The sequence below is a fragment of the Pseudochaenichthys georgianus genome, chromosome 7, assembly GCF_902827115.2.
Source record: "Pseudochaenichthys georgianus chromosome 7, fPseGeo1.2, whole genome shotgun sequence".
NCBI classification, from domain to species: Eukaryota; Metazoa; Chordata; class Actinopteri; order Perciformes; family Channichthyidae; genus Pseudochaenichthys; species Pseudochaenichthys georgianus.
The window spans coordinates 19753196-19772184 of record NC_047509.1 but is presented as its reverse complement, the minus strand read 5'-3'; the positions used below and the strand labels follow the sequence as shown (position 1 = coordinate 19772184).

At 40.6% G+C, this 18989-nt stretch overlaps 2 protein-coding genes across 4 annotated transcripts in view; both read left to right on the top strand.

The window, feature by feature from the left end:
* Nucleotides 1-465: 465 nt before the first annotated feature.
* Nucleotides 466-15539, top strand: esyt1a (extended synaptotagmin-like protein 1a). The gene is made up of 31 exons (XM_034087068.2): nt 466-1484; nt 2467-2508; nt 3961-4095; nt 4320-4393; nt 4611-4683; nt 4775-4864; nt 4942-4997; nt 6024-6144; nt 6349-6525; nt 6993-7075; nt 7252-7300; nt 7559-7648; nt 8405-8500; nt 8590-8661; nt 8736-8822; nt 9045-9194; nt 9697-9879; nt 9976-10152; nt 10237-10319; nt 10415-10463; nt 10551-10640; nt 11141-11236; nt 11655-11726; nt 11822-11908; nt 12034-12180; nt 13345-13469; nt 13639-13731; nt 13828-13959; nt 14036-14141; nt 14261-14310; nt 14434-15539. The coding sequence occupies exons 1-31, from the start codon at nt 1158-1160 to the stop codon at nt 14459-14461; spliced, it is 3240 nt and encodes a 1079-aa protein (XP_033942959.1). The 5' UTR covers nt 466-1157; the 3' UTR covers nt 14462-15539.
* Nucleotides 15540-15869: 330 nt separating this feature from the next.
* The window catches only part of fmnl3 (formin-like 3), a 33470-nt gene continuing 30350 nt past the window's right edge, over nt 15870-18989 (top strand). For all 3 annotated transcript variants that reach the window (XM_034086994.2, XM_034086993.2, XM_034086992.2), the window contains exon 1: nt 15870-16432. In XM_034086994.2, coding sequence (XP_033942885.1) covers nt 16319-16432 — 114 coding nt within the window. In that variant the 5' untranslated portion in view covers nt 15870-16318. The remainder of the gene's footprint in view (nt 16433-18989) is intronic.

The following is an 18989-nucleotide window of genomic DNA, read 5'->3' as shown; positions in this document are numbered from 1 at the left end:
ACAATTATGTAAAGAGCTTTTACAGCCTATACATTTGTTGCATTACACAATCTCAGAAATATATAATCCTATCACTGAATATCCTATTAAACCATCAAATCAAGACATTTTCATTATGTGTAAGCCTACTGTTTCAATGGTTGCCTTTAGGCCCTTACTGGTTGTTGGTGTTTAACTGACTGCTTGGCTCTGTCCTCATGTGTCTATTTAGATAACGTTTTAGGCCTCTGTGCAAATAAGCCTTCAGCTGTAATGCATTGTATCTAGGCAACCAGGGGGCCTGCTGTTTCAGACGCTTAGCTTAATGAAGCTATGAATGAAAAACAAGGAAAACCACCTCCCAAAATGCACCTGAATGACAAATCCTCAACTGGGCTACTGTAGACCGACCTGTAATGTACTGCGTAAACATTGCGTAGTGACCTTTTGCGCAGCTCACGACTCTGCCGCTTGGATTTTCTTTTTAAGACGCTTATCACCACGGCAGCTGATGAATGAATATCCATAAAGCAGGAAGCTTACACCTTTCTGTCAACAGACCTGTTGGCACTGTTACGCTCAGTTGTAAAGCTGCTGCAGAGGACATGAGCGCTTGCGCATGCGGCAGGGTTTGATCCGGTTGTGTGGACAAGATAACGGGTTGTGCAGCATGTGCATTGGCAGTGTCTACATCCTTTTGGGCGGAGTGTTTTTTTTGTCAACACGATAATGATAAGTTAACAAAAAATCCCTTTGGTGTCTTGAGCTAAAATAAACAGTCATCCACTTTGCACATGAGTCGCAATACGCTCCACCTGAGTGGGTGAATGACGCTCAGTTAATTCTAGGGTTTATGTTTTTGCTGGATTTCTTGTGAAGGAGGGATTGAAGAAGAGCCCGCCCTCTCGGTTCCTGGTCTATGCTTTGCCCTGCTCTGTGAGAGAAGCGTTATACGTAAATGAAAGTCGGAATTGCCTGCTTCAGTGCCCTGCGGAACTGAGGGGGGGTGCAGCAGAGAACAGCCGTGATCATGAATTCAACGATCGAAGCCCGCAGTTTATAAGTGATTTCTCGATGGGTTCTGTAGGAATACGCTGGTAATTCTTCAGTGCCACTTTGTCACAGACGCAGTGAAGCTGAAGGCCAGCTCGAGCCAGTGAATTCAAACGGATCGTGCGATGCCAACCGCGGAGGCAGAGCCTGGCATGAGCGAAGGCACTGCGATCGCAGCCCCGGCCTTACCCAGCCAGCCCCCAGGTGAACGAGCTCTGAGTGTGCTGTGGTCGTTTGCAAAATGTCTCGGTGCTCTTCTACCAGTGTACCTGGCCGGATATTATGGCTTCAGCATCAGTGTAGTGCTGTTCGGGCTGATGATCTACATGGGATGGAAACACAGTCGACTGGAGAAAGTGATGAGGCTCAAGTCTGCCATGTACCGCCTGGACAACGAGATGAGTTTTACCACCGAGAAGGCTTTCAGAGCCAAAAGGGATTTGCCTCCCTGGGTAAGCACTGGCTCACCGCCTGCATGTTTGTTTCACCTGTCACATCTGCCTCCTCTTCAGGCGGAACTTGAGCTGCAACTCAGTTTCTTTGCATCTCTGACTGTGATAGGCTCTTACATGCATATTACTCATTAGTTGGGGCTTGCTGTTTAATTGTAGGATCCAGACTTCATCAAGTAAAGATATTCACGCATAAAAAGAAAGAGCATTTTGCTCCATTATACACTCATAGTGCACACTGTCCTTTTTGTTCACAGTATCTTCCTACTATCCAAATCCAGCACCATATTAAGACATTCCTAAAGTGCAGTGCCTGGAGAATTAACTGCACTCAGGAATGTATATTTAAATGTCAGATGAGGGAGTGGAAAGGTTTAGAGAATGAAACTAGGGGATCTTAGGCTTAGTAGACAGTGAAATGCACGTCTATTCTAAAATTATGAAAAATATATTTATATCTAGCAGGAGGAGAGATTCTCTGTTTTGTTTCCCTTTCCTGTTTCACTAGCAGCCTTTGACCTTATTCGGCTCCAAACACGTGATGAGCACGAGGGAATAAACAGTGTGTGTGTGTGTGTGTGTGTGTGTGTGTGTGTGTGTGTGTGTGTGTGTGTGTGTGTGTGTGTGTGTGTGTGTGTGTGTGTGTGTGTGTGTGTGTGTGTGTTTGGGATGACAGACCCTATCATCAGATCTCATGTCTTTGTGGTTTAGAGGAAAGGCTGATGTGCACGTAGTTGATGGCTTCCTGAAATGTTGTCTCACATCTAAGTTGCTCAGCCTGTGTTTTTTCTCATCTTTTAATTGTGCATGATCTAAAATGACTCTCCAAAATTAAATTAGAACCACTGTATCTACTTCAGGTCATTCCACACAACCAGATATAACATTCATCTCAAGTAGTAGCTCTTCTGCTCAGAGCTGGAGGTCATTTTATGGTAGTGTTGTATTGAGTTCATGCCTGACCAATTTCTCTTGTTCACAGGTCAACTTTCCTGATGTGGAAAAGGTGGAGTGGCTGAATAAGGTATGCCCCTGTCAGACTTCAATGCGCAGCTATGGCTGTTTATTCATACATTATGATTAGGAACTACTTTTTGACAACAATCTTCTTTAACACGCTTGTATGAAGACGGACTGCTTCGCTTCATTCAGCTGAACTCTTAAACAGCAGTGATTCCAAGATACAGTGTTGACGTTTCACTTGAGTAACCCAGTAGCTGCAATGCCTCATATTATGTATGGAAACAACTTGTGTGGACTTTAACTGACCCGGCTCCCGCTGCAGCCTCTCCATCCCAGCTGATTATCTCCCAGTATAATTAAGAGGCAGAGAGAGTGGTTCAGATCATATCTCAGCGCTCTTTGTCTTTGTCAGTACAGTGACCTCGCATCAGGATAGGGCAAGTGTGCATATGAATACTAATAATACAAAGCACCCTTCTGGAAGGAAACATGTAATGAACTTATTGACAGAAGCCCAGCTTATGGGAGGGCAATTTGCAGGACTCAGCTTTCAGCAGCCCACGTTTCTCCTCCGGGCTTCCTGACGTGTGACTCAGCTGCTCACACTACCCCTCCTCCGTTGTAAACAAACACACATCAGCCCTGAAATGTTCTCACCTTTTATTATATTTGACAAGAACAAAAAATAGTAATCTGCAAATAAAAAGAGCTGGGGATGGCTGTGAGCAACACAGTACAAAAGGAGTTACACTCTTGTATAATGCATAATTCCTAGCTGAATGTCAATAACTGTATCATAAATAATATAAGATACTCTCCTAAGGTTTACGCCACTAGCATCACTAGTCTCATGGGGAGTGTAGAGGTCAAAAGGTCAGTAAACAGTAGCTGACAGGACATCTCGCTCTTACACCTCACACTGACACGCTGAAGATAACACAAATGGGATCTGAGTGAAAACATTGATTCAACTCACTCCCCACAATGATAGCTATAGATGCTCTTACTGAAAAATCTCCTAGGAAATGATTGACCCATAAACTAAAACATTAGCGATTGTTTTTCCTTTTTAATTTGACTCCAAAGTGAGAGGTGCATTTGATTAATTCACTTCATCATAACCGCCCTGCTGAATTATTAATGGCTGAGCTATTGTTCAATGTTTAGATTCCGATCTCTGAAAAGCCTTAACATTTCAAACAAGTGGTCTTGGCATTGTGAATTGCAAAGTGTGTATGAGAGGGAGAGAGGGAGAGAGAGATTCTGTGTGTTGTGACTATGGTGTGTGCTTTGGTTATTGTTCTTTGATATGCTGTCATATTCTGATAATGATTTCTTATTCACTGGAAGACAGTGCCTTGCCACAATAAAAGATGCATGCATTGTTGCTCACAGAATCATATGACTGCGGATAAAAACATAAACCACTTTTGATCATTTGTATTCATTCATTGCTTCATACTATCTTATGTATCTTATGTATAACATACATTGGATATGATCTATCGTGTAGATCCTGCAGCAGGCTTGGCCCTTCATTGGTCAGTATCTGGAGAAGCTGCTGGTGGAAACCATTGCCCCCACCATCCGTGCCTCCAGCATTCATCTGCAGACTCTCAGCTTCACCAAGGTCAACCTAGGAGACAAGGTATCTGAATGGCCTGTCATAAAAACAGCAATTTATTCTGTTAATGTTTTACAGCCAAGAAAATACAGTGGAAGGCTGGTCTCACTATAGCCTGTGAATTACAAGCTTACAGGTTGATGATTTCATCACAGAGAATGAATCTTCATGTGGATATTTGCTTGTGTTATTGCACAAAGTCTATCACTCTTATTTTCTTTGTTTAATAGCAGCTGTTGTGTTCACAGGCTTTGAAGGTGGTTGGTGTAAAGGCTCACACAGAACACGATAAGCGACAAGTTATGTTGGATTTGTACCTGAGGTAATGAATCGCTGCTATCATATTGCATGTTTATAAGCACCCAGTCAGTCAAGGCAGACACTGACATATTTTTGAGTAACTTTGAAGTTATGACACTTAGCTAGGGCTTATCCTTTGTCAACAGATCATTGTTTACACAGCTCTATTTGAATACCATATCAACTGCTTCACTTAGGTAACATGTATCTCTAGTGTGTCACTGTTCTTCTTCTTGCAGCTATGCCGGTGATGTTGAGATAAATGTAGAAATCAAGAAGTACTTTTGCAAAGCTGGAGTGAAAGGAGTCCAGGTATGACAATGAATATTAAGACAATCTTAACGCATTAGCGACAGTTGAGTAGCATGAAACGTCCTTTCATTATTATATTTTCTTTTCGTAGCTTCACGGTAAGCTACGTGTCATCCTTGAGCCTCTGATCGGAGATGTGCCGTTGGTTGGAGCCATCACAATGTTCTTCATCCGCAAGCCTGTAAGTGTAGCACCAGTGAAGCTCGTCTGATTGTGCACTGCATTGTTATCTAATGTCTGTTTTTATCTGTGTCACAGAAACTGGACATCAACTGGACTGGATTGACTAATCTGTTAGATATCCCCGGGCTGAAGTAAGTTGATATGATGGAGCTCTGTGTACTCTTAGTGTGCAGCCACATTGATCTGTTGCGTCTGTTTGTTGTTTTTCGAATCGTTTTTGAATTAGGAGTGCCTGTTTGTGAAGTCAGCTGATGAAGTTAGAAAGGTGTGGGTGGTGCACTTTTCGGAATTGATTGATTAGAAAGATAGTCTGTTTTGTTTTTGGTCATTAGTTGCTAACTAGTAATGTGAGCGAAACTATTTCGGTTAATCAACAGATCTGTGTTTTCACATCCCGTAAAGCGAAGTGTGGCCATATCCTATATTTTTGTTTGTGTCAACACATCCTGTAAAAAGACTGAAACCAGCAATGAATCGATTCCACTAGCAAGGAGTTTAGCTAGATAATTCTTTTGGGAAAATAGTCCTAAACAAATAACTATTTATACATATTTGACTTCTGCTTAAAAACTACATTCCTAGCTGTTTCAGTGAATAACTCAACCTTAATGAAAGTATATATTTGTGACCTCTTTTGTAAAAATTACGTCTTTAGTAGAAGTTGAAGGCCTCTGGGCTGAGGATCACAGATATGGTAGAGGAGTTACAAGTATAGACAGACAGAATATGACATTGTTGGTTTTGTTATTTTTATGGCATGTTAATAATTGAAAAAAATATTGAAATGCCACCCTCAACCTTTAACTTGACAACTTTATGCCTTATTGGTATTATTGTACTTATTTAGTATGTATATTATGACTCCATGCATTTATGAAAATACAATAAAAGCATTGTCAGAGGTGTACATTTGTTGCTTGCACACCGGTTTTCTCTGGTGATGCTTTAAATGACAATGTGTCATTATTCTTTAATTGTATTACTTTAGAATTGTCCTCATCTTAACCAATGGGAGTTTCTTGTTGGTTTTGTTGCTGAGAACATGAATAACATGCTTATTATGCATGTTCGTATTGTCAGCAGTAGTATATAGACTTTGTCTGTTTGTCTGTGTGTCTCCTGTGTGTCTCCATCATCATCCTCGCATTCATTTGCAGTGCCATGTCGGACACTATGATAATGGATGCAATAGCCTCCCACCTGGTTCTCCCCAACCGTCTTACTATTCCCCTGGTGGCCGACCTGCACGTTGCGCAACTCCGCTCCCCTCTCCCAAGGGTAACTGTCTTAATGGCCTGGAGAAACATGGACCTAAACTGACTGAAACTGTCCAAGCATATAAGCTGCAAACACATAGCCTGAGAGTCAAACAGTAAATTCACATTGTGAAAAACATGGATCCTTGTTTTGTGAGGAAGCTAGTTGACTACATTTACATTTTCTTTGTGCATGTGTTTTCCTGCATGTGTATGCACATACTAGGGAGTCGTGCGTATCCACCTGTTGGAGGCTGAGGACCTGACTGCCAAGGACACGGTCATCAAGGGCTTAATCGATGGGAAGTCTGACCCGTATGCCGTTCTGCGTGTAGGAACACAGATCTTCACCTCTCATCATGTGGACAACAACCTGAACCCTCAGTGGAGGGAGATGTATGAGGTAAGAAGAGGAGGGGGAAATAAGAGATACATCTAAAAACGAGCTTGATGTTTGAGTGATGCATTTAAAGTGGTACAAGTTATAGCTTGCTGCTAGTTTGCTAGCTTCATAGGGGTTGTGTAGGGAAGTGGTTAAGTCTTGTGCCACATATTGAGAAACAGTTCTGTTATCTGTTTTCTGTGAAAGCAGGGAGGTCCTCTTTTAAAGATAAGCAGCTTTTGCAAAAACTGCTTTTGCAAAAACAGCTTGTGCAGGGATGCATTTGTTTGTTGTTTATCCAATTAGAACCGTCGAACAGAAACTAAACTATTAACATCTACTTAACACAAAAGTGAAAACTTCTTGCATTTGTGATTCTGTTTGCATGTCCTTGTGGTATTGTGCCATGTGTGGCTGTATCTATATCTGTATATCTGTTGTGTGTTTTTGTCCAATTATTTGTGTGTGTAAATGTGTGTGTGTGTCAGGTGATTGTCCATGAAGTACCTGGTCAGGAGTTGGAAGTGGAAGTTTTTGACAAAGACCCAGACCAGGATGACTTCCTGGGGAGGTAGCTTACTCATTCTCATTCATTTACTTGGTCTCTATGTGCTTCTCATGCCATTCACATCTCTGCTATTGCCATGGTGGGCCATGATTCTGTCTAATTTTGAACACCTTAGTATCTTTGATTGTTTGCTTAATTGATTCTCTGTCTCTATATCTCTTTATCTCTCTCTTTTTCAGGGTCAAGGTGGATCTTGATATTGTAAAGAAGGCCAGAGTTGTGGATGATGTAAGTTTTGTTTGCATTATGTTAGCCCAGATTCAGTATTTCAAGCGTTTGTTTATTAAAAAATGTTCATCATATGATGATCAGCAAGCACAAGAATCTAGTTATTATGTTGTTTCACATCTGAGGAATACTGCCGTAATCCTGTTAGCATGTGACACTGCAGACCTCCTGGGCCTCCTAGTGATGTTCTCTAATCTTCTCTAAAACACATCAGCCAGAGGAGATGTGTGTTAATGAATCTGTTGTTGTTGTAAACAGTGGTTCAACCTGAGGGACGTCCCATCTGGCAGCGTTCACCTCCGGCTGGAGTGGCTCTCTCTGCTGTCCTCTGCTGACAGACTGAGTGAGGTGAGTCTGCTGAACAGCCTATTAGAACTGCATCTTAATGGTGATGAAGCAGCTGCAGGGCTTGGGTAGTGATGTGGACAACATTGAAACACTGTTTAGGATCAGAGCATTATTTTTGGATTCAAATGCCATATTGTTTTAGGCATTTGGCAGTTTCAAAAACAGGAAATGCAGTGAGAGAGGAGGATGACACCCACAAAAGTTATAATTTAACTTTTATTTTCATAGAAAAGATTCCCTGTTTATTGTTCACTACTGTCCTTGCCAGGAGATAATGACAAAAAAAAAGAACATTAAAACAACTTACAGATTGAAAACAAAACAGATAATGTAACGTTTCAAATATGTCAGTGTTAAACAAAGAAAGTATTCAAGATTCAAACAAATATTCTAAAACCAATCCAAGGGGGCACCTTTGGGTTGGATGAAGACTGCTTGATGTACAGACTTTATGTTATGCTGTCACCTGATGTCCATTGTTTGATGTGAGTTTATGTGGTTGGTTTGACATATTTTGATCAAAGGTTTAATGTATTTCTTTATGCTTTAGGTATTTTTGTTTAAGGGACAATTCCTTTAATTTAAAGACAATATATGACCAATATCAACCAAAAAAATAAGACCAATCTTAAACTGTCAAACTGTGAATTAATACATTCTTTATCAACTTTCTATTGTATGGAAAAGTTAAATTGTGGCCCTTGGTTGATCATTTTCCTCACTGCTCTTTGATTGTGTTCATTGTTTCCTCACCAGGTGATCCAGAAGAACCAGAACTTGACCAGTAAGACGGCTGACCCTCCATCTGCTGCTATCTTGGCCATCTATCTCGATCAAGCTAATGCACTACCTGTAAGATCATTAGAATGTCAGACTCTTTCATTTGATGTGCATTTCATATTTGTCTGTTACCCACATCCATTTTATTCTACGTGTTGTAGATGAGAAAAGGAAATAAGGACCCGAGCCCAATGGTGCAGATTTCTATACAGGATGCAACCAAAGAGAGCAAGGTAATGAAATAATCTTCTTAGTATATTGAACCTAACTCTGAGCATTATAAAGAGTTGTCCCCTCTCCTCTGCAGACCTGCTATGGGACCAACAGTCCCGTGTGGGAGGATGCCTTTACCTTCTTTATTCAGGATCCTCGCAAACAAGACATTGACATTCAAGTAAGTCATTATGGCTAATGATTGAATATATTGATCGTGCTATAGCTGCAATTATATGGTCATTAGACCACATAATACTTTAATACATTTTTCCTGTTATTCGTTGTTATTTATATAACACTCTCTTTTTTCTTTACTTTTTTACCTATTCATGGCCCTTTTCCCATCCTGATCATTGCTTTATCCTAACTCCACATGTATGTCCCTGTGTTTTAAAATCAGGTGAAAGATGACGACCGTGCTCTGACCTTGGGCAGTCTGACTATCCCTCTGAGTCGTCTAATGGATACCCCTGAACTCACCATGGACCAATGGTTTCAGCTGGAGCATTCCGGTTCTGCCAGCCGCATCTACGCCAAAATTGTTCTTAGGGTTGGTATTTCTCCCACAAACTATTTTTCTCTGCATGGTCACATGTCACACGGTGTTGTTGTAAAAATTCCATGACTTTTGCTAAGAATAAAACCAGCTACAGTGTCTGTGTAAAAGACTTTGAAATCATACCAGCTCCAAAAGGACTGCTTTTGCCTCAGGAAACTATCAGACACATGTTTCAGTATAACGCCCACAGCCACCCTTCAAAGCCTGGCTATCAAATTAAACGTACCATGAATGGCTGTGTGGGTGTCTTTTATGCATGGAAATTAGATCCTGTTGAACATGACACCCTGAAATTAAAGAATGTGGGATACTGGAGAGTTTATGGAGTTCTACAGCAACTCTTAACTCCTCCCCTTCTCATGCCCTGGCTTAACTAAAGTAGACCATCTCCTTTCTGCCTCATCCTCATATCCTTGTGAGAACATGCAGTCCACATAAACAGAAAAGAGAAACATGCATTTAATGTATTAACTGGTTATTTGTTTCCTCCTAGATTTTGTGGCTTAGTGAGGATGCCACTCCTACCACTCCCTCTCCTCGGCCTGTGAACCCTGGGCCTGGGATAGGTCAGGGGGGTATCACCTCAGAACTGAACCCTATGGGGCCCGGTGGGTTAGGTATACCTCAGCCAATACGACCACAGAAGACCACACCCGACCCAGAGTTTGCAACTGAGGTAAAAATAAAGATTCAAGCTGTTGCAGCACCAACAGCCTCTTTCTCTCTCTCTCACACACTATGGTAACCTTACCTGCCCTTGTTCTGCTCACAGGGCGTGCTGCGGATCCATCTGGTGGAGGCCCAAAACCTGATAGCAAAGGACAACTTCATGGGGGGCATGGTGAAGGGAAAGAGTGATCCCTACGTTAAGATCCGTGTGGCTGGTATCACGTTCCGTAGCCACACCATCAAAGAAAACCTCAACCCCATCTGGAATGAACTCTATGAGGTATTACCTTTGTTTAATTCTCTTCGACTCGACTAATAAGATGATTATGTTTAAGCCTGGACATTTTTTTCTTCTATTATTCAGGTGATTTCAACCCAGCTTCCTGGTCAGGAGATCCAGTTTGAGTTGTTTGACAAGGACATTGATCAGGATGACTTTCTGGGAAGGTGCGCCTGGACAAACAAATACAAACTTTACAGCATATCTGAAAGGGGATATAATGAAGTGAAAGGGAAGTATTGACTGCGTCCTCTCTTTGCAGGTTCAAGATTAACCTACGGGATATCATCAGCTCACAATTCATGGACATGGTGAGTGACACATAGTGAACAGATCATATAACAAATATTATTTTTATTTATATCATAACCTGGACATTTCTGTGCCTTTTGTTACAGTGGTACACTCTAAATGATGTGAAGTCAGGCCGAGTTCACCTGGTGCTCGAGTGGCTGCCCAGAGTCTCTGACCTACCCAGACTGGAGCAGGTAAGATATTAACTCTCAACATTTAACTTCATTTTTTGTTCAGTTTTTATTTGGATAAACAGTTCTCACATGCAAAATACTGTAGTTGTTTTAAAATTGCCAGAAAGCCTTGACTAAGTTTAAAACATATCCTGTTGCCGTCTTGAGTAGAATGTTTTCTTTCCATCGTAAACAAGTTAAATGTATTTCCATTTGAGTGGGAGGAATAAAAAGCAAACTTAGAAAATATCTAACCTTAAATTGATGCTTCTTTTACTGTAAGAGCCTACAGGGGTTTCTAGCCTTGTTGTTTGGTGTTTTGGCAGATACTAAATGTTACAAAACAGGAACAGGAACAAGTTTTACAGTGAGAGACTTTGTGTAGATTAGATTTGTTAGATTTATGCTCACATCTTTCTTGGTAGGGTTGCAAAGGAAGATTTAACCACAACATTCTTATTGCACATTACATCTCACTAAACTCTCACTCTTTATGTCTCTCTGTGATATAATTCCTACAGATCCTGCAGTTTCAGTCTCAGCAGTCGTACCATAACAAGGTTGTGCCTTCAGCAGCGGTGCTGTTTGTGTATGTGGAGCGTGCCCATGGCCTGCCGGTGAGATCATAGCTATGGGTCCTTGGGGCTCTATTTCTTATTTTACATCACATGTCACTTGTTAGACGCTTTTATCCAAAGCGACTTACATACTCAATACTGTGGGCAATCCCCACAGGAGCAATTTGGGGTGAAGTGTCTTGCCCAGGGACACAACGACATGCTGACTGCAGTGGGGTTTGAACCTGTGACCCCCTGATCCGGATACCAATGCACTAGTTCACTGCGCCACAGCCTCCATTTATTTATTATGGTGTGTGTGTGTGTGTGCACAATAGTTGCTTTTTGTAGCAGTGTTTTCCACAAAATACAGCTGCATTCTCATATGTATATGAAATGACTGGTGATGTAATATGTGCTTTAAATTGTGTAGTTCCCATTGAGTACAGTTTTTATATAAAAATATTCTCATTTTCAGCTGAAGAAGAATGGGAAGGAGCCTAAAGTCGGGGCTGAGATTATCCTCAAAAGTCTTTCTTTCAAAACCAAGGTAAGATTATGGCTTCTTAGTTGAAACTGTGAATTCAACAAAAGAATAATGCCGTTTGAAAAGTCATTGCATTATTTTGCATTTTCTTTCCTCAGATTTGTGAGCGTTCCACATCCCCTCGATGGGACGAAGCCTTTCATTTTCTGGTTCGAGACCCCAGAGATGAAGCAGTCATAGTGAAGGTGAAAGACATAAACATCGCAATGCAAGCATCCATATTATTTATAATGTCATAACTTAAAGATGAATTGCAGTCTGAAGTACGTCGTAATTTCCATGATGTTTGTGTTTGTTTGTTTGTTTCTAGCTGTCCCACAGCTGGGGTCAGGCCCTCGGGTCCTTCACACTCCCTCTCAGAGAGGTGATGATGGAGCCAGGCTTAGTGCTGGACCGCTGGATTAATCTGGATGGAGCGCTGCCAGAAAGCCAGATATTAGTGAGGGCCACTCTCAAGGTACTGACAACATTTCATCCTTTATCTACACTACCAATATGCTGCAATATGTGACCATGTGAGTGATGCCCTGACTGGTACAGTATCACTTTCTCTTTATGAAACCAGCATTGCACTGCACGGAATACTGTACTGTACTATCATGTGCTGTACACTGAAGATAAAATATATCCTGCACAATGTCTTTGCATTTAGAAAAACTGGGTTTTGCTTTGTAGGTATTCTTTTCTTTTTAGAACTTTTTATTTATTCCACAAATATATAACATACATGGAGATGTACATAAAAATCACACCCGCCTCAGTTTACAGTTCACTCAAATCTACATGTTATTGCTGACATCACAGACATACGTTACTCCTTTCCTTCTAAATCTTGACAAATTATACATAAATACAGACATTCATTTAAATTCTTTGACCTTTCAGTAGGTATTCTTAAAGCTGTAATGACTAACTATGGGGTTTAAAACATAGGCCTTACAGCTCCTCTGAATAATATGGAATATAACATTACTCATTGTTAAATTCATCCAAAACTATTGTGTAAAAACCAAAAGTAGTAATTTTACATTTTACACACTTTTCTTGAATCTGTGCTCTTAGCTGTTAATCAACACACATGGGGGTTGAAAGTCATTCTGAGCCCCAGATGCCATATATCTCTGAACCAGTACTGACTTTGGATTTCCCCTTCAAAAAAAGTTGCAACACAGGCAATTTCAAGTCTTGCTGCATGGATAATCTGTAAAATAAAGTCCTTATTAAGACCAGTAATAGATTATTATGCAGCAGCAATGTCATGCTGAGCTATTACATTACATTACATTGCATTTAGCTGACACTTTTATCCAAAGCGACTTACAATAAGTACATTCGACCAAGAAGATACAACCTAGAAGAAAACAGAATCATATAATTACATCAGGTTTCATAGAGCCAAAACATTTCAAGTGCTACTCAACTGGCTTTAGATAAGCCAGCCCTTTATTAGTATATAAGTGCTTTGTTAGTAATTCTATCGCTCGAAGTGGAGTCGAAAGAGATGAGTTTTCAGTCTGCGCCGGAAGGTGTGTAAGCTTTCTGCTGTCCTGATTTCAATGGGGAGCTCATTCCACCATTTTGGAGCCAGGATAGCAAACCCATAATAATCCGTATCTTGCAGGTGTTGGACACTCAGCTGGCGGTGTGTCGTCGGGCCCCGGGGGAGGCAGGAACTGAGGGAGAAGAAGTCATTCCCAGATGGGTTCCTTCTCATCTCGACCTCAGACGGAGAAGTGGATTTAACGCGTGAGTTACACATGCAAGCATTAATGCTCCATTGTGTAGCCACTATACTGTTAACATATCAGGGTCTGTTTTAGTGCAATGATTTTCCTTTTTACTTCATTCTATTTCTCCCTATAGATTTAAAGACATCATGATGTAAATAATCACATTTACTGCTCTGTGTCTTTAGGGCTGATAACCCAAACTCAGCAGGCCAGGTGAAGCTTACCCTCAGCTACTCCATCGAGGAGAGCAAGCTATTCGTCACCGTTCACGCCTGCAGGTCTCGATATAACAGTTACTTCTTAATTATCACCATTTTTTATCTGAAGTACTCGATACCAACACATGTTGTAAATGTGCTGCTGTGATCCCACAGAGCCCTGGCAGCCTGCTCTAAGGACGGGGCAGACCCTTATGTCACCTTCATCCTGCTGCCGGACAAGAAGGCGACCACCAAGAGGAGGACTGCCACCAAGAAGAGAGACCTCAACCCAGAATTCAGCGAGAGGTAAGACAGGAAAATTAGACTCATGATGGGGAAGAAAATGTGAGGATTTTAATGTACTTTTTTTTTTTTTCTGTAGGTTTGACTTTGACTTCTCTCTGGAGGAGTCTGCACAGAGAAGACTGGACCTGTCTGTGAAGAACAGTGTCTCCTTCATGAGCAGAGAGAGGGAGCTTATCGGCAAGGTATAGAAAATGGTCTGAAATGCAGTTAGTTATTTCAGAGCATCGCATAAATTCCTTTGTGTTGACTTGAATATTTCCAGACATTAAACATCCTCTTTTCTGTTACTTGTTGCCGACAGTTGCTGCTGGACCTGGACCAAATTGACCTGAAGACTGGTGTCACACAATGGTAATAATTTAAACAACTTCTGATCAATATTGTATAAAATAGAGCTGTCAACAAATGTATGTTCATATATTTCTTTCTGCAAGATCATTTGAACAATAAATTGTATCCTTTCTGTTTTTCCAGGTACGATTTGGTAGCAGAGACCAACTAAAGGAAGGGACGTTCTGAGTAATATATAATGTTAAGTGTTGCTTCTGTGATCTGTGATCTGTGTGTTTGCGTATTCAGCTTTAATGAAAATGTCCACCATCACTGAAGAAAAAATCACAACATATATGCTCCACAAAAAATAGACCATCAGTATTTAAAAAACTTTACATGTAGCTTGTCATCCGTAAAGTGTTAAAATATGTGGTGAAATTGTGCTGTCCTGGACAGATTCTTCAGTAGAATATTTTGGCTGAATAGATATTTGATAATAATGCAACTATGTTGCACAGCCTACCAAGTTTGTATGTGTTCAAAAGCATGTCAAAGCCCTCTTTGAATTGTATTCAGAAAAAGGGCTTGTGCTGTTGTCGATATCTTAAGGTATGATATGTGTTATGGATTTACAGCATCCAACGCAACGAAAGAAATTTCTTTAAATTTTTATTTTTTACAACTTTGAAAATAATTCCCAAGATTACTTTGTTTATATATGTTTATATGATTGCCTTAAGTATTACAAATCTGCGCACAGTTTGTCACTGTTTATAAATTATGTTCCAAAATAAGTTTTATATGCTTTAACCAGAGCTTTATCGAAGTTGCTTTTATAAATCAAAGTATTACAAACCTAGACCCTCACATTTACCACTGAAAACCTAGGTATGATACTGTAAGTAGTCTAAATCACTGTGCTTTTATGAAGAGAAAACTTTGTAGATACTGAAAACACATTGGCGGTGTTACTGCACCCGCGCTTCTTTGTGTTTGTACGTGTTTGTGGCGCTAGAGGAAACAGGCTGAAGCTGTCGGCCATGTTTAGAGTTTATTTTACAAGCAAAACAGTTTATGACCTTGTAAGAAGCAAGCTGATATTGTATGCCAGCAGTGGGACAGCTCCTATGACCTACCGTTGTCCCCTCACCACAAAGGCCTGAGCACTGATTTGTGGTGATGGAAAGAAAAAAGTGTTTTAAGTGTCAGAACTGAAGAAGAAAACTGCTGAGCTTTGACCTTATTTGAACATCTCATCATCTATCTGCTGAAATTGTTGATTAAAGTTTGCACTCCCATGAATCAAACCAGTTTTGTGATTTCATTTTTTTGTGAAAGTTTTTGTTTAAACTACATAGGCCTACTGATAACATATTAAACTATAACATTTTAGGGGTTTTCAAATAAATGTCATACTCATATCTGGCCACCAGGTTGCAATAAAGTGCAGACAACCCTTCAATTTGCAATGTGGGCACCCTGCCTGCAGATGTGAGGGGTGGAGGAACAGAGATGTGGTGACGGACAGGTCTTTGAACCAACAGAAGTGACGCCTATCCTAGATGGGGGCGGGGCTAGAGCAGAAAACTGCCCTCTGAGTGGAGGCAACAGCAAAAGACTTTAATCAGGATCACACAACAATAATGAATGGAAACACGTCGTAGCCAAGAAAGTTAAGCAGCAACTCAAGTAACGGTTAGGTGTGCATTTGAGAGATATCTGTCGCGAGGGGAAATCTGTTTTAAGTAATGGATTGGCCTGGCAAATTAAAAACTACTTTCTGGAAGAGAAAGCATCTGCACTTTGATTGTTACTTTTAAAAAGTACGTTTTTTGAAGGGAAACTACAGTGGGACACACTGTAAACCTAAACGCGTGAGTAAGAGTAAATGGCATTTTTGGACTGTTATACGAGACTACTGCACTGTCAGCGATTTATCTCCGTTTGGAAAAGTGGATTTTTTGGATTGATCCGTTCATGAATTTGTTGGAATATTTCGGAGATCTTTGTTTTACTTGGATTATCATCACTGGGAAAAAGTTGAAGGATTCGAGTTGACCGGAGGACTCAGCACATCTGGGGCACAATGGGTAACATAGAGAGTGTGGATGGCCATTCGGAGATTAAGCATCACATCATGCCTCTGAAGGTCCCGATGCCAGACCCCACCGAGCTGGAGGAGAAGTTTGCCATTGTTTTGGTAAGTTGTGATCACCTCAGTCTCTCATACGTGGTCCAAATGTCAGATAAAGGGAACTTAAAACATGTGGTAAAATTCTAACTTCAATTGTTCTGCCACCATCTGTCTCATACATGAATCCTTAACTTAATTTAAAGTCAAAATAGTGCCAAAACAAACATCCCCAATAATGAATGGTGTGTGGTTTCCGTTAGAGGGGTTATTTTCTCTTTTGTTTTTGTTTCTGACACATGAAAGAGTAGCCTAATGTTTATTTTACATTTCTTTATCGTCCATTATGAAGTGCTGATGTTTTAAGAGAAGCGACCTGTGCTGTCCCGCCCCTCTCTCTGCCTGCTGTCCCCCCTCCTCTCCTGCGGTTCTTTTGTCTCCCCTAAAGTCAGACAACTCAGCGTTTGGCTGAAGTGGCAAACACTGAGCACAGCATGGGGAGAGTTGTGAGGTGTGTGTGAGGGGAGGGGGGGTCATTTTACTGTCTTTGACAGAGCACATCTACGTCTAGGTTTTCTTTAAAGTTTTCTCGCTGCAGGCTAACCATCTGAAAGCAGCATTTTCTGAATTCCCCCAAAACTCCCACACCCTAAGACTCTCTCTCTCTCTCTCTCTCTCTCTCTCTCTCTCTCTCTCTCTCTCTCTCTCTCTCTCTCTCTCTCTCTCTCTCTCTCCCCTCCCTCCCTACACACTCCACATCAGGCTGGAGTTGAGTTGTCTGAGCGCTTTGTAATAATGAGCACACAGTCAACACCCACTTTTACCAACTATCAACACAGTGAAGTGACTCTGTCATCCTACAGCAGATACATCTTCTATTAGGGACTTTACGTAGTTTATTTGTATCCAGGAACAAATGGTGTTCTTTTATTCTCTTATGGGCCAAGTCTAAGAAGTTGGTCATTCATCTCTAAGGGTGGACAATAAGTAGATCTTTCATTAGTCTGTAAATCTATTGCAACTTTGATCATGTAATCATTTTAATCATATCTTTCATCTTTATTGTCTCCCAAGCGGGAATTTGGTTTATAGAGAAGTTTAAAACACAAACATAAGATACAAGAGGACATGAGACATTAACCACAACAGAAAAAGCAAACAACAACACATTCAGGTTAAGAGTCTGGGTGTCATCCTCGAGCCTTGAAAGGCGCCTATATAAAATAAATGAATTATTATTATTATTATTATTCATTGTGGAAAAATAATAATAAAAAGTACATGTCCGTTTAAAGTATCAAATTATTGTAATAGTAACAATGAGGAAGTGGTGCTGAGAAGTGTAGTCAATCAAGGTTCAGTGCAAATTGAAAATATTTATTGCACATGGAAATATAAAAAATACAGAATATTTCTCCTCTAAAGTAAGGATTTTCTACTTGTCTTTGACTTGTGTAATAAGAGTGGACTACAGCAGTGGTTGGTAGATGAAGGGGTCCCAAGATAAAACTCAGGGGTCACCAGATAGTTAAAGGGATCATTCTGTGGAAAATAAAACTATAAATACATTTAGTTTAGTCATAACATCATATTCATAAGAAATCCCTTAAAGAAATAGTTCAACATTTTTGGAAATACCCCATTTGACTTTTTCGCCAAACATGCATTTTTACAAGTGAAAGGCCAAAAAGGTTGAAAAGCAGTAATGGCACAATAATTCAATTTTGATTGGCCATAAATCTAATCTTCGTCTAAGCAATATCTCATTGCCACTTTGAGGAGAGCTGGACTAGAACACATGTTCATAGGGTGTTACTCTTTGACAAAGTTATAGGAAACCACATTTACACATTGACACAGTGGTTGAATACGCTTCAGAAGAGCTACTATCTGTTACATTTAGTTGAGGAACACTTTCATCATGTATTATTCACAGAACTTGCGTGTAAGTTGCATAATTGAGTTATTTTTGCCTCCTCTGCTACGCTCCACGCATATCAAAACAGAAAACAGAAAGCTTAACATCCCTCCCACTTGTTGCTCTGATACAGTGTGAGTAATCCAGCACCACAGATTCAGAGAAGCATTTTGATCATAGAAGCGATACACGTTTGTTTTTGGTTAAACAGCACCGGTTTCTCACAGGTACTTATTAATATAACCACACCCGGCTTTGATTTTCAGCTTTTTAAGACTTCAATTACAGCATCAAGCAGCAAAGAGCTGGGATCTTCACATCATTCCTCAGATCGTCTCATTCTTGCACACTTTGTGCATCCTCCATGTTTCTGGAATAAAGCCATTATTTGCCTGCCAGAGCTATCAGCCACTACAAAATAAATCCCTCATATGAAAAGACTAGCACAGCAAGAAGCTATTCAAGGCCTGCTTGTTGACTGCTGTGTTAAGCCTCAGTCATTATGACCATTTTACACTCCACTACACTGTACGCGCTATTATGACAGCTCAAGTTGTGTCTCTGTCGCGCAGATGGCTCATCGTTTGTGGCCTTTTTGATCAAATGTTTCCCTGTGATCGCAGTCGTCACATTTTCCCATTTAGAGAAAAGATCAACACACATCCTGCCTAGAGACGGGAACAGTCTGTAGTTGTTTGACTGCCCTGC